The sequence below is a fragment of the Tenrec ecaudatus genome, chromosome 4, assembly GCF_050624435.1.
Source record: "Tenrec ecaudatus isolate mTenEca1 chromosome 4, mTenEca1.hap1, whole genome shotgun sequence".
NCBI lineage: Eukaryota > Metazoa > Chordata > Mammalia > Afrosoricida > Tenrecidae > Tenrec > Tenrec ecaudatus.
In genome coordinates this window covers 55,496,082-55,512,273 of record NC_134533.1, presented here as the reverse complement: position 1 = coordinate 55,512,273, position 16,192 = coordinate 55,496,082, and the positions used below count along the sequence as shown (strand labels likewise).

Genomic DNA, 16,192 nt, shown 5'->3' with positions numbered 1-16,192 from the left:
TAACTAAAAAATGGAAGTTCGAATCCCCCAATGGCGACAGCTTACAATTTTACTCTCTCACACACGGGGCCGCCAGGAATCAGGGTCAACTCAACAGCCTCTCTCTCTCTCTCTCTCTCTCTCTCTCTCTCTCTCTCTCTCTCTCTCTCTCTCTCTCTCTCTCTCTCTCTCTCTCAGTTCACTGTGCTCTAGGCAGGAGCCCTAGTGGTGTCATGAGTTATATGTTGAGCTGTTAACTTCTAGGTCAGCAGTTCAAAATCACCAACTGCTCTGCAGGAGAAGGACGGGGCTTTCTGCTCCTGTAAAGAGCTACAGCTTTGGAAACCCACAGGGTCAGTTTAACTCGGTCCTATAGGGTCCCTTTGGGTCGGAATCAACTCTCTAGCACTGAGTTTGAGGGGTGTGCTAGGCAGGCATTGTTCTAGGTGTTCTTACACACGTCTCATTGAACCTGCGTGGCTGGTGAGGCAGCATCATCACTGTGAATCTGTGCAATGGTTACTAAGTACTCTGGCTTGCATGCCAGGCTGCCCAGGTTCAAATACCAGCTCTGCCCTGGGACCTTGATACGTTTCTGTGCTCCAGGTCCATTATCCTCATGGGTATCACGCCCATTGCTAGCAAGTTGGCTTCCATCCATAGCAGCCTTATAGGACGGAGTAGAACCACCCCCACAGGGTTTTCAGGGCTACAATCTTTATGAAAGCAGACGACCACATCTTCCACCTGTAGAGGGGCTGTGAGCCCAGCCTTTTGATTAGCCCTCATGTACATAACTCCCACGCCAACCTGACTTCTTGAGTATAATGGTGTGCATTCAGTACATTTGTCATAACTCTGTATTCTTACATATAAAACATCTGTAAAGGTTGAGTGACCACAGAAGCCAGTCTTATTATCCTAATCTCATTTTATAGGTGAGGACACAGAGGCTCAGAGAGCCTTAGTCACTTGGCTCAAAGTTATGGAGTGGATGGTATTTACCCTCAGCCTTTTGCTGATTCCATGCTCCTGTCTCCGAGTCTTTTTCTCAAGCCCGAAGTCTCCACGAACCATTTACATCCTCTTTCATAATTTCTATTTTTCTTTGACATTCACTTTTATAAGTCATTAATAAGAATTATGAAGGAGGTGGGAGTTTTACATTTCAGATGATCAATTTTATATTCAACAGTTTAAATCACTTAACAATCCCACTGCATCGCTTACCCCACCTCTCTCCTTTGATTTCTCTTCTGCCTCTTGCAGCTGACTCTCCTCCTTTGCATCCAAGGGAGTCCCTGTCAAACCTCCTTCCCCCCTTGCCTCCCCGCATGGTAATAACTTCCAAAGTCTCTTCCCTTTGGTGTGAGAGTCTTACCATTAGTTCTTTACTCTTTGCCTGAGACTTTTCCACCCTCCACTCTGCAGACAGTACATTTCCACTCACTCTTTGAAGCCCAGCTCAAATGCCCCGTCTTCTCTGAACCTTCTCAAGTCCCAGAGGAGAACTAATGGCTCCTTTCATTTATTTCTTGTGTTTCTCAGGCAGCTGACCACACTCTCTTTTTCCCTCATATGACACAGGCATACATTGTGTGTCTGTCCCCATGGCAGATGACATGATTCTACATCTTTATGCCCCAGAGTTTCCCAGGGCACACAGGTCAGTAAAGGCTGCTTGACTTGGATAAAGTTGACGTGTGTTTCTACAGGTTGAGAAGTTGCTGATGGAGAAATGTTCAGAGCTGTCTGCGGTCACAGAGAGGTAAGTCTGAACCTTGTTCTGCTAGCCCATTTTCGGACAGGACAAGGGTCTGTCTGTTCCCTTCTGTGCCGTTGAGGCAATTCCAATGCATAGACTGGACTGCCCCAACTCAGGATAGACTGCTCCTTAGGGTCTCCAAGGCAGTGCATGTTTATAGAATCAGACTGATGCATTTTTCTCTCAAGGAGTGGCTGGTGGGTTTGAACTGCCTACTTTGCAGCTAGCGGGTGAGCAGCCAACCACTGGGTGGGAGTGGGAGTCAGCGATGGGGAAGGGGGATTTGAGAGGGGGTGTGGTTGGCAGCCAGGTGGTCATTTTCCTTTTGCTGACTTGCATCAGCAGCTCTGAATGCCTCCCTGGAATTTTCAGTGCCCATTTGTACTTCTAGGAATAAGGTAAAAGACAAAGAGATGCCTGGACATAGGAAAAAAGAGGGGTTTTGTGGAGTCGATAAGTATAAGGCTTCCTACAGCTTTGAAAAACAAGCAAACAAACAAACAAAGCAAAAGTAGAAGCAAAACAAAACTCACTGCCATCCAGTGTAGTCCGACTCAAAGTGACCCTAGAGGGGTCACATCAACTTTATCCAAGTTCTACCTATAGGAAGAGGGTGGAACTGTCCCAGTGGGCTTCTGAGACAGAAATAGAAAGCCTCATTTTTCTCCCTTGGAGCGGCTGGTAGTTTCAAACTGCCGATCTTGCAGTTAGCAACACAATGAGTAATCACTATACCATCAGGACCCACAGCTCTAAAAAGCTTCTCTTATTCTCAGAGTCAAGGCAAGGTCCAAGCAGAGACTCAATCCTTAAACACATACACAGGCACAACTGCTTATCAACACTCACTTGCTCAAATACAGACTATGAACACATCCTCACAGGAGTACCTGCTCATGCACGTCTCACATATTAACAAGCATTTACTTCCACTGAGACACATACACATGCTCACCAGCACATGCAGACACACCCAGGTCTGTGATGTCCTCTCCTGGCCTTCCCCAGCTCCCACATCCTGGAGGAAGTCTTGGAACACCTCATCTCCATGGGCAACAGTGGTGCTTGGCCTCCTGGCATGGACCATTCTCAGGCCTTTTTCCTGTCTGGGGATCAAGTGCTCGAGACTGCCCTCCACTCATTGTAGACCACCATTTTAAGGGGTCTCAGGCATTGTCACATACCTGAGCCTCCAGCACCCAGCACCCCTCCTTCCCATCCCCCATTGCCCCACCCCTAACATCTCTGAGAAGATGGAGCCTGGCGGCAGTGATGGCAGATTTGCTGAGAGAGGTCAGAGCGTGGATTCAGCCACCAGTCAGCCACTAGCTGATAACCTGTCTCCCCAGTGATATGGACGGTCAGCCCTTGCCTCAGGGCCAGGGGACAGGCCATCGCTAGAATACTTTCTCTTCCCTGAAGTTGATGTCTCTCCCTCCTGCCCCCGACACCAGTTTCATCATGCCCTAGAACTGGCACAGAACCAGGTTTTGCCGCTGAAAGGGTCTGGGTTGCCCAGTTTCCCATCTGGCCACTACCTGATGGTTTCTGCTCCCCAGGTGCCTCCAGGTGGAGAACGAGCATGTCCTGAAGTCAATGAAGGCCTGCGTGAGTGAGACCTTGAGCACACTGGGCCAGCATTTTGGCCAGTTGCTGGAGCTGGCCCTGACCAGGGAGGTGCAGGTCAGTGCAGGGACAGGGTTGCATGTGTGGCCACTGGGGGTGGTGGGCAGAGGGGGTGGAGAGTTTGTTCTTGGATATCATCCTCCTCAGCCACCGGTGCTGACCCTAGCCCCTGGGAAACTGGATTGTCCTTGCTAGGCTTGGGCTTCCAGAGCATCTAGCCCAACTCTGCATTTTCCATCTAGGAGAACTGGGGCCCAGAAAGGAAAGACTTCGAAAAGGTCACACAGCAAGGCTGTGGCAGAACCCAGGGTCTCCCAGTGATTTCTCTTCTGGGGTTGTTTCCACCACTGGAGAGTTTCTCTTTTGAGTAATTGTTCTAGCCCACCACTGGTCCTTGCTAACCTGAAAGCCTTAAGGCACGAGGATAAGCCAACTCGAAACTCTTGGCAAGGGAGAAGTCTCTAGAAAGTTGTCTTGTCTAGTCCCAGAAAGAGCGAGGGCCTTGGGGCCTTGATTCCCAGAAAGAGCGAGGGCCTTGGGGCCTTAGTGAACTTCCTGGTGCTGTTATGACAAACTAGCACCAAGGCAGTGGCTTCCAAGAACAGAAATGTATCTTCTCATCGTCCTGGAGTCGAAACCACAGTCTTGGAGCTGTCGGTGCATCCTATGGTTATACTCTCCTGGCTTCTGGTGACTATCAACATCCTTGACCTTCCTTTGTGGCTGATCGATGCATCTGTGCCCATCCCCACTCAGCCTCTCTCCTCTGAGTGCGTCTCTGCCCTCCCCTTTGTAAGACACCACTCAGCAGCCACTAGGTGTAGGCCCCACCCTACTCTGAAACAACCTCATGCGCATAACCAAAGAGAAATCTCTTTCTGTACAGGGTCATATGCATGGGTACAGGACCTAGGATTTCAGCATCACGTGTTTTTGAGACTGTAACCCCATGGACAACAGGGTCTAGCAGATCTGTTTGAAACTGTGGTTCTCGTGGGACCTTGGCCCAGCTCCTCACCTTCTTGCACATCATGTTCCTTGTCTAGAACCCAAAGAACTTGCCCCACCAGAAGGGAGAGGACGAAGCAAACCACATGTGGAGGGTGCTGGGCACATCATATGGGTTCAATACATGTTCTTTCCTTCCCTTGACCTTTTCTATTTTAAATGTCTCCCAGCAAAGCTGATGCCATACGGTTTTCATTATGAAAGGACTTTGCCCGTTATTTATAGTTCCAGAAATATTGTGCTGCATATTTGCCGTTCTTTTCCCACCACCAAATAGAAGCCTTCCACAAATAACGATTCACTTCCCATAACTCAGCCTCTACTGAGCTTGTTTCTTCTCTTTCCTTCATGTCCCATCAGTTGTCACAGGGAACAGGCCGTTTCGGCCTGGCTCACCTGCTGGCCCTGCCTGGTCCATGCTCCCTGGTCCCTCAGAGCCTGCACCCCATGTTAGTGTGGCTAGCCCCACACACTCTCGTGTTCCCATTCCTAGAAGTACTGGCAAAGGCACCTCTCCCTGCCTGGGGAGTCTGAGATGGGGGAAGAGATGGCCCAGAGCTGTACTTAATGCTGGTGAGCAAAGGGGCTGATCATCACATGCCAGGCAGGTGGTGGCTCAGGCTGGGACACTGCCCTGAACAGGACCATCAAGTCCCAGAGAGGCTTCATGAACCAGGGGACCAAAATCAGTGAAGCCATCAAGGGAGCGATGAGCACAGGATAATGAAGTCAGTGGTGGGGCCTGGAGGGGTTTGAGTGTGGACATTGGTACCAGCTGCTGTTGCTTATGCTCTTGTGGTGTTGACTTGCCTGGAAATAGCAGGCTCAGTTAAAGGGGCACTCAGCCCATTCTGGTATTTCATTATTCTGATCTTGTTCTGAGCAGCATTTCTGGTTCTGTTTTTTAGGCTACCTTGTGCCCATCCCCAGGGCTGGTCACCTGCTTATTTCACCTGGGTCTGGGAGCTGAGCTGAGCTACTTTCAATGCTGTATCTCTTTTATTAGAATGTGGTCCCGGGTTGACCTCCCTTCGCTGTTAGGGGCAGCAGAGTTCTGCTCCATATTTCTCTGCATAGTTGGTATCTTCTGAACACTACTGTTCCCATACCATCTCCCCTCTCACCCAGCATGATGTCCTTGAAACCTTGCTGTGGGGATAGGGGTGGGGTTTGTCATGCTCCTAATATTTCTTGTCTGACCTTTAGCTTCCTTTTGTATTAGGAAGAGTCCACGCAGGGCAGGGGGCACATAAGAGGGAGATCGACTGGGTCATTGTGTTCAGTGCTGCGTGTTTCCTACAATGGTGCTTCTCCCAACTCCGTTCTTTAGGGTGTTAATCATTATACTAGGATCCTGTATTTTTTTTAACATTTTATTAGGGACTCATACAACTCTTATCACAATCCTTACATACATCAATTGTATAAAGCACATCTGTACATTCTTTGCCCTAATCATTTTCAAAGCATTTGCTCTCCACTTAAGCCCTTTGCATCAAGTCCTCTTTTTTCCCCTCCCTCCCCGCTCCCACCTCCCTCATGAGCCCTTGATAATATATAAATTATTATTATTTCATATCTTGCCCTGTCCGGCGTCTCCCTTCACCCCTTTTTCTGTTGTCCATCCCCCAGGGAGGAGGTTACATGTAGATCCTTATAATCGGTTCCGTCTTTCCAACCTACTCACCCTCTACCCTCTCAGTATCACCCCTCACACCCCTGGTCCTGAAGGTATCATCCACCCTGGATTCCCTGTGCCTCCAGCTCCTGTCTGCACCAGTGTACAACCTCTGCTCTATCCAGACTTGCAAGGTAGAATTCGGATCATGGTAGTGGGGGGAGGGAGGAAGCATTTAGGAACTGGAGGAAAGCTGTATTCTTCATCGGTGCTATATCGCACCCTGACTGACTCATCTCCTCCCCTAGTTCCCTCTGTGAGGGGATAGGATCCTGTACTTGAACTATCTTGACAAAAGTGAAATGGAGTCAATTTCTTTGCATCAAAACTTCTCCTAGGTGTGCCTGTCTACATGGCAAACCTTCCAAATGCTCCTTCCATCCTCCTGATATTTCTTGGATGACTGTGAGCTTCTATCGGGAAGGAGGTTTTGTTTCTTTTGTTCATAGACATATCTCTGGTGCCTAGAATGGTATACAATACAGAGTAGACACAGTCAGAATGCTATGAATAAATAATAAGCAGTGATTTCCAAATGTACATGATCACCATCTTCTTTTATTATTCAACCATCTACTCAGATGTTCTGGGATGCTGGTGTTTCAGGCAATGTAATTGGGAAACACTCTTTAGCACTAGAGAACTGTGTATAGATTGTAACGGAGAAAAATGCTGTCTCTCCACTCAAAGTATAAATAATAGAACAATGGGTATAACAGGGCTGTGACAATCTTCTGGTTTGAACCTGATGGAATATTATATCCAGTTCCAGGCCTCAGAGTATCTGTTGACAATGGTTGTGCTCCCAAGGGGTTCCCAGGAGAATGCGAAGGGGAATGAAGATCAAGATGTGTGGGGAAACAGTTGGAAAAGCAGGAGTTTAATCTAGGGGACCCTCACTCTGGTATAGCCAAGAGTTTGTGCTTTGGATCACCCCCAAGGGAAGACAGATTTAGGGGAATGGAACAAATCTATGAGCAATTTCATATAAAAAGAAGTTTATGAAACAACAGGGCTGCCTAGCAATGGATGGGCTTACCTTAGGGACGGACCATGGCTGAGCTGATATAGACAGGGGATAGATGCTGGACTGAACCACTTATAAGGTTTCTTCCAATCTTGAGCATATGCTATTTGATGAGTGTGATCATTGTGGGGTTTTGGACTGAGAGTGCAATCTTGGCATGGAGTAGGCTTTATATCCGGCTGTGAAACGTATTGGTTACGTAAACCCAAAACGGGTAAGTTAGTTAACATCTTTGATCCTCTATTTCGTTTTCTCCATGAGCTGTTGCGTGAATTAAATGTGCTACACTTGAGTAATTTGTGGTTCGCTCATGATTGAGCCAACTGATGTATTCATTAGAACTCTGCTCTGATTTTTAAAAATCATTTTATTTGAGGCTAGTATGCTCTTATCACCATCCATACATCCACTGTGTCAAGCAAATTTGTACATTTGTTGCTATCATCATTCTCAAAACATTTTCTTTCTACTTGAGCCCTTGATATCAGCTCCTCATTTCCCTCTCTTCCCCTCCCTCCCCCCTCTTGAGCCCTTGATAATTTATAAATTATTGTTATTTTTCATGTTTGACACTGACCGGTGTCTCCCTTCACCCATTTTTCTGTTGTCCATCCCCTTGGGAGGAGGTTATATGTAGATCATTGTGACAGGTTTCCCCTCTCTCCCCCCTTACTTTCCTAGTGTTGCTACTCTCATCATTGGTCCTGAAGGGTGTTTCTGTCTGTCCTGGATTCCCTGTGTTTCCATCTCTTATCTGTACCAAGGTACATGCTCTGGTCTTGCCAGATTTGTAAGGTAGAATTGGGATCATGATAGCAGGGGTGTTGGGGGAGGAAGCATTAAAAAACTAGAGGAAAATTGTATGTTTCATCAGTGCTATACTGTACCCTGACTGGCTCTTTTCTTCCTTGTGACCCTTCTGTAAGGGGATGTCCAATTGTCTATAGATGGGCTTTGGGTCTTCACTCTGTCCTCTTCCTCATTCACATTGATGTGATTTTTTGGTCTGGATCTTTGATGCATGATACCTGATCCCATCGACACCTCATGATCACACAGGCTGGTGTGCTTCTGCCATATGGACTTTTTTCCTTCTCAGCTAGATGGTCACTTGTTTATCTTCAAGACTTTAAGACCCCAGATGCTATATCTTTGATAGCTGGGCACCATCTGCTTTCTTTACCACCTTTGCTTATGCACCCATTTTGTCTTCAGAGATCATGTTGGGAAGGTGAGCATTATGGAATGCCAGGTTATTAGGACAAAGTGTTCTTGCATTGAGGGAGTACTTGAAGAGGCCCAATGTCCATCTGCTACCTTAAAACTTAACATGTAAACATATGTACATAGATCTATTTCCCTATTGTTACATATTTACATAAGTACATGCCTGTATTTAGACCTCTATAAGTGCCCTTTGCCTCCTAGTTCTTTCTTCTAATTACTTTTACTTTCCTCTTGTCCCACTATTGTGTTTGGCCTTCATTTGAGTTTCAGTGATTCCTCTTGGTTACTTTGCACTGATCAAGCCCTACCAGGCCTCCTACACCCTCCTCGCCATTGATTTTGGATCACTTGTTTCCTTGTCCCTGGGTTTGTTAACACCCACTTCCTTTCCCCTGCCTCCCCCTTGCCTGTGTTCCCCTGACCCAGGACCTGGAACCATTGGTCCCATTGTTTTCTCCCCAGGATTGTTTATCCTGCCTGTCTTATCTAGATAGACATTCAGAGACAATAATAAGCACACAAAAAAGACAGAGCAAAACAAAACAACAAAACAAACAACAACAAAAATAAAAGCCTATAAATAGTTCCAGGTCTGTTTGTTGACCTTTAGGAGTGTTTTCTGGTTGAGATGGATGGGATGCCACACCTTGACCCCAAAGTCTATTTTTATATTCCCCGGGAACTTCATTGCTTTGCTCCCCTTGCTGCTCTGTTGCCCGTGCTTAGTGTTTTGCCCCAGGGTGGTGGGGTCAGATTGAGTACAATCCCCACACTGTGCCTCCAGTGTTGTCCATCAAGACACTATGGGTCAGTGAGGGATATCGTGTCTTGTGGTGGTGCTGTCCCCCCTATATTCCTCTCTGTGAATTAGCTGCTCTGAGCAGGAATATCGTCCTCAGGGCTTGGTGGACCAGGATGTGTTCTACTCTCCCTCCTTCCCTCTTTGTTTGCTCCCGTGTGCTTTGATCAGCTGCGCCCCTCTCCCTATCCTGCTCTATTTTAAGAGAAACTAAATACAAGCTTTCTCCATCATCCAGTTCATTGATAATTAAGATTATTTAATATGTGTTGGGGAAGGAAAAATTAAGGTTTACATGTTAGGAACCATTAGTTGGAAATTAATGATCCATGGTAGTTGTCTTTCTAGTAACACAAGTTTAGCTCTGGTGGGAGGTGACAGGAAAAAACCTAATGTACGAAACCTGATTTACTTAAAGGCTACTTCTAGAGGTTTGCTCTGTTGAGTGCATTGGCTCGCCTGTATCTCTGAATCCTTGATGACTTCTTGTGGGTGGATGTTGTACTCACTCATCTCATTCCATCAGTTTTTATTTAAAATCTCATTTATGAGGACCACCATTTTGACTATGTGCCTAAATGAACTTGTTAAAACTGGTTTTCCCAATGAAATTTCCTCTCCTTGTCTCAGCCAGAGCTGGAAAACTCAGGGCTCATTTCCACAACAGAGGATGAACCAGGGGGACCCCACTCTAAAATAAGAGAAAAAGGGACTAACTAAGCTGAGCATACTGTTTCTTCTTCCAAATTCACCAATCAGGCAATTCACCTTTAACCCCACAGCAAGCATCCTTGGTGTTGCAAATAAGACCTGGATGACTAACAGAAAGGTTGGCCATTCAAACCTACCAGAAGCTCCACAGCAGAAAAGATCTGGCCACTTGCTCCTGCCAAGATTACAGACCAGGGAGCCCTGGGAAACAGCTTCACTCTGTCCCACAGGGTCAGAAGCACTGAGAAGGGACTAGCAGACTGAAATCCTATCCATGGAAACAGGAGGAGTGGAGATGCCATGTTATCCTTCACTGCTCCATAATTCTTGTCTTCTTATCTTAATTGGCCTTCTGCACGAGGCTTGTGGTCAGGCAGGGGTGGCTGTGCACTCTGGGGGAAGAAGTCAGTAATCTGTGAGGGTCCTTTCCATCTTCAGGAAGCCATTCCTCTAAACAGTCATCCCCACGCCTTTGTGAAAGGAGCCCTGGTGGTCCCCTGCTTACGTGCACGGCTCCTAACCAGAAGGCTGGCCGTTTGAACCCCTCCAGGGGCTCTGCAGAGGAAAGACCTGGAGACCGATTCCAGTGAAAGACCAGAGTCTAGGAAACCCAGTGGGTCATTCTACTCCACCACACGCACTCTCCCTAAGTCAAAAGCAAGTCAGCGGCATCTCACAGAAGCAATAACAATTCCTCTGTGAGTTCTTCTGCAGTCACAGTGGACAATTGAAAACATCACTCTCCGAAGGCATTGAAATGACTTATCATATTCTATTCATTAAATGGTCTCCAAGGTCAGCAGTTCAGACCCACCAGCCACTCTGCTGGAGAAAGATGAGGCTTTCTGCTCCCGTAAAGATTTATCATCTCAGAAAACCCAGCGGGCAAGTCTACTCTGTCTTCTAAAGTCTATATGAATTGGAATCAACTCCGTGGTAGTGTGTTTGGTTTGGATTTCAGGCTACTTCTCACCGCTCTGAGCATTTGCTTCCTGTTCTGTTTCTCATTCTCAGAATTTGTTCAACCATGTTATCCAAAACAGGGGATCAGAGACGCAGTGAGTTAATGTGGCAGGCTAGGGATCATGCAGATGGGAAATGCAAACAATGTATAACCTTTTAATATGGACCCTATCCCATTTTACAGTTCACAGGGAGAACAATTAAGAAAAAATAAAACATAATTAAACCCCCTTACTCTTAGAACAATTCTGAGTTACAAATTGTTAGGCTAATGCACTTCTCTTCCATTTTCTTACACTGCTCATTTCAGGAGGAGAGCTGGGCGATCTCATTCTCATGTCCCCGTGGAGCCGGGCTGACTCTGTAGCACTGGCAGTGATTCCCTCGGCACTTCACAGCTTGTGCTTGTCTTTCTTGAGCATACTTAGGAGGGTCTGAAGAGTTCATCCATCAGATAGACAGTGCTGCCCCTATGTTCTGGAGTCCATTCAGGTGGTGCAATAGTGAAGTACTTGGCTGGTAACTGAAAGATCAGTGGTTCGAATCCACTCTTTAACTATAGGAGCAAGACCTGGCGATTGGCTCCTGTAATGACAGCCTACCGTATATACTCGAATATAAGCTGACCCGAGTATAAGCCGAGGTACCTAATTATTACCTGGGAAACCAGAAAAACTGATTGACTCGAGTATAAGCCTAGGGTGGGAAATGCAGGATGTGAATTAACACAGAGACCAGAGGGGAGAGACGGAGCGCAGCCACAGACACATCCTGACCAGTTCAGCTGCCGGCGTAAATGAATCACTACGGGTGCTTCTGCGAATCGTAGCCGTCCAAGTCATAGGACGGCTCTGATTGGTTAGATGTGAGTAAAGAAACATTCAAAGCCCTACAATGTCAGCGGCTTTGAATGAACAGCGGAGGAATGGCAATCACCTGCGAGATGTTACACCATGCTGGGGTACCACTGACCTGTGTATAAGCCGAACCCCAGTTTTTCAGCACAAAAATATACACGAGTATATACGGTAGGTCCCTTGTGGGAGGTCTGAGTCTGTTAACTTTGAGTCAAGTTGATTAGATGACTCAAGGACAGCCTCTACAGAAAGTGACTGGTCAGTGGCTGCCACCAGGATTCCAGGCAACATTTGGACCAAGGTCTCTGTAGTTTGGCGATCAAAGGCTTGAATAGACGCTCATTTGTATCAGAAAGAGAGGTTGGATGGGGGATCCTATCCTGATTACAGTCTCAGCAAGATGTCAGTAATTTTCTTCAGTTGCTTGTAGTCCTCAAGGACTTGTGACCTTCCCTGGCACCTGGGGAAGCAGCCACTATAGCTGAATTGTGGCGCTGTAGTCACCATCAAACAACAAAACAAACTCCCTGCCACTGAGTCCTTGGCCACTCCTAGCGACTCTACGGGGCGGGAGAGCACTGCGCCTGCGCCTGACCTGAGAACACACTGAAACTGCATACTGGAGTAGAAAGTCCTGTCTTTCTTCCATGGAGCACAGCTGGTGGTTTCAAACTGTGAACCCTGCGGGTCACACGCTGTCCTCTCTCTAACCACCACGCCACTAGGATCCCTATATGGGAGAAAATAATCTCTCTCTCTTTTCTAAATTATTTGGCATATTATCATTGTTTTTCAAAGTAGTGAGGCTAGCTGGATTTACACCCCCACCCACAGTACATTCAACACTTCTCAATCCCCAGGTCTCAAGAAGGCTCATGAGCCCCACGGCAGGCTGTGATGACTGGCATTTCAGGAAGAGACTGGGGCCAACCTGGTCCCTAGCTTCTTAGATTTCCCAGGAGAAACTTGAGCACCTCTTTGCTTTTACCTATCAGTTTCCAAATGTTCAATTGTCCTTTGCTTTCATCCCTAAAATTTACCCTGAGGAATAATTCAACGATAGCCCTTTTATTACATTTGAAAAGAAAGGACACCCCTCACGCACCCTAAATCCTTCATACCGAGTTACCCCACCATGCCCTGGGCGGGATCAGAGAATCCAACAATGGTGGCGTCCTGACTGGAGACCAATCAAAACCCTTAAGTTTCAGGATTAAAAAAATGTTATATTTAGATCGATATTTCTGTTTCTTGAGACATTTGAAATTCTGTGTTTTGCCCACTGTTGGGGATTTTCTTAATTTAGTATAGAGCTGTGCGTGTATATATGTGTTGTAGAGGTAGTTATGGAAGGTTTTAGTTGATCATAACCTTTCCATCTCCATTTATTCTCAAATGGCTCACACCATCCATTTGAGAATGTCTCTCAGGATATTCTCCAGAGATGGAAGCAGAGAGAGCACCAGTGAGACCCATCACATACTCAAAACAGCCCCTTCTTCTTTTGCACCTATTTAAATGCAAGCTCTTTCTCTTAGCTATTTTTCACACCCTCCCATCCCCAGGATGCCATTAGCTGGAAGGAAAAGTATCTTTGAAGAGCCAAAGATTCTAAAGGTTAATGATTCCGATTCTTTCAAAATGCGACTGGAAAGTTTTCGAGAACTACCACATTTTTCAAGCGATGTTGGACAAAATCCACATGTAATGGTTTTACAGGATTATTTTTCATATTTGGTGTACCTCATTTAAGAAAGAAGCTAAAGATGATTTTGTCAGGATGCTTTATGAAATATTTATATGAATTCGTATTTCTTATTAAAAAGATGAGATGGATTGCCAGCAGTTAGATGGATTTAATTTTAGCAGCATTGCATTTTTATTTCTTTAAATACACAGTGAGGTTTGACCATGACAGCTACTGAAATTCATGGGATCGTTTCTGAATTTTGTTCTCGGCTCTTATTTAGTTGTCCCTCCAGCTGCACAGCTGAGCTCAGGACGTGGCTCGACTGTGTGCTGAAGGGAAACTGCCTGCTCTCGGATCCCTGGATCATTACATTCTAGTTCGAGCTACAGGTTAGTTTACAGTATTAAAAATTCAAGAAATTGTTTTATCTTGGCTTTTCAGTATATAAAAAAATAAATGACTGAATCCCATCTTAATTTAAGTCTACATTATTTTAATATTGGCGGATTTTGGTAATTACCCATAAAAGGTAATGTCTGTAATTCTTTGTCGATGGTTTTTAACACATCTTGAAACATATATCAAAACATGTGCTTAATTAAAAACGAAGTTAGATCTTACTTGAGAAGGAGTTGACTTGGCTGTTGGCTTACCTAAAAGAATTGTCTTTGTCAATTATTTTTGCCAAATTATAGGATGTATATTTTCCACAGGTGGAATAAACTAACACTGTAGTTTCAAGATTTTGATAAAACATACTTGGAGCACACAGTGGTAGATTTTTTAAAGTTGTATTGGCAATGACATGAATAATCTTTTTATTTTTTCCAATTCTTTCTGAATGATTTGGGTAACCCAAGGTGCTCCAAGTGAAAGAGTAATGGTTGTAATTGATAGTCCTTTGATAAGTTTTGGTTAAGTACTTTTGGAAGTATTCCCAGAAATTGAGAAAATGAATGAATGACTAATGATTGGGCAACAAATGCTTTTGCAAGTCAAGTGGTTTCCAACTCTGCCTTTCACCAATTTAGAGGAGGACTGATTTAAAAGAATGATCTGTTGTCAGATCATTAAAAACAGTACTTGATGATAGGTTACTGGTGTATGTGATTATACAACTAAGAAGTTGCTAGAAAAGTTGAGCATGCAGTTATATAAATGTCGCCCATTTCCGTCTGTGGATTTATGGGAACAAGAGTTTTAGGGTTTACATTTAAAATGTAGCAATAAGTCATATGAAGTCATGGACACGCGAATGAATTATAAAGAAAGCATGAAAAAGAAGAAAAATCTCATTAATTTTATTATGAGATACATTTTTAATAAAAGTGTAATTTCAGTAAACGTATATATCAAAATTAGTAATTTACATTGTTTTAATCAATCATGCTGATAATAATTAGGGTACTAATTCAACCATGAAGCTCATTTTTAAATACATGATGCATTATAATCACAGGAAATGAAATAAAATTTCAAATTTCAACGAATATACATACTCATGATGATCAATAAAACACTTTAAAACTTAAAATGTATTATATTAAATAATTCTCAGAGAGTTGGATGCTGAGAGAGGAATTAAATATAAATTCAAGGATAAAAAGACATGATGCAAAATCTTCAAATGCTATAAAAAGAAATTATTTATATATTTTTAAATGGGTGATGATGGTATGAACTTGTTATGATATTTAGAGTCAATTGAGTACTTTAAAAAGAGTGATGTAATGAATTTATTTTATGGCAATATTTACAATCTTCTGGAAATTACATCTTTTCCAGTTTTGGTCTTTAAATTTATGAGGAAGCTTAGTTGTCAAATTAAAAAAGCACAAGGTGGCAAGTATTTTTCAGAATTTTTTTAGGGCTAGATGAGGAAAAAAGTGACATCAGCTCTATGGGCATTTTTATTTTATATCCTGACGGATGCTGTCTCTGGCGCTGGAAGGAGAAATCCTAGCTTTCTGTCTTCTAGGGGAGATTTCCTCCTTGTTTCCATACACTCTGCATTTGAAGAATCATCCTTAGCAGATGCTTGAACCCAAACCGCCATGATGCTCCTGGTGCTTGGCTCTTACGGGCCCAGGGAGAACCAGTTCCTCTGCCGCGTGCTTCCACGAACGCACTTTCCACCTCGTTTTGAATATTCCAGTCCAGAGTAGCTTTTATTTCTAGCTTTTATTTCCACATGCTCTCCTTCCTCTTCCTTACCCCACCTCCAAGTAGAGCATTGCACTTCTAATGTTCTACCGACTCTTGTCAGTTCCTTACGTATGGAAAGTCAACTCAGTTTCCACCAGTTTAACCCACTTCTCATGTGGGCCTCTCTCCTTTTCTAATTCATCAAGCGAGCGCAAAACTGTTTGCTGGGTCTGGCGCCCACTCCTACCCTGTTAGCATCTCTTTGCTTTCTGGTGCCTTTCTTTTACTTTTCTAACTTCACTAGATTTTAAGATTTCTCTTGTTGAGAGAAATGGAATTAGTTGAGTTCTGGGTCAGCATAAATTCTCCCTCCAGTTCCAGCACATCTCATTTTATCTACGTCTACATTCGGAAATCAGATATTCTCATCCAGGACACATTTGCCACCAGACCAGTAGCTAATCCAAGTTAGGGTTCATATTACTTTGTCTCTTCTGTAGCATGGCCAAACTTTCTCTGTTTTCTTCTGGAGTTCTAATTTATGATTTATCTACCTTTAGGACACATCTCTCACTTCCAAAAACTTTCACCTGGGAAGTTTTGAAAGGATTATCCTTTAAATATTTCTATCTGACCTCTTTAGTCCCTTCCCCACCCCCACCCAACCCCCGCCATGTTTCAGAAATGGAACAACCACCCGAATAAGCACCCAAGCAA

General features: G+C 44.6%; 1 protein-coding gene across 1 annotated transcript in view; it reads left to right on the top strand.

Annotated features, from left to right (window-relative positions):
• The window catches only part of INSC (INSC spindle orientation adaptor protein), a 143,942-nt gene that overhangs the window by 35,462 nt on the left and 92,288 nt on the right, over nt 1-16,192 (top strand). Inside the window, exons 3-4 of the mRNA XM_075548434.1 lie at nt 1,695-1,747; nt 3,304-3,427. Of these exons, the coding sequence (XP_075404549.1) occupies nt 1,695-1,747; nt 3,304-3,427 (177 nt within the window). The remainder of the gene's footprint in view (nt 1-1,694; nt 1,748-3,303; nt 3,428-16,192) is intronic.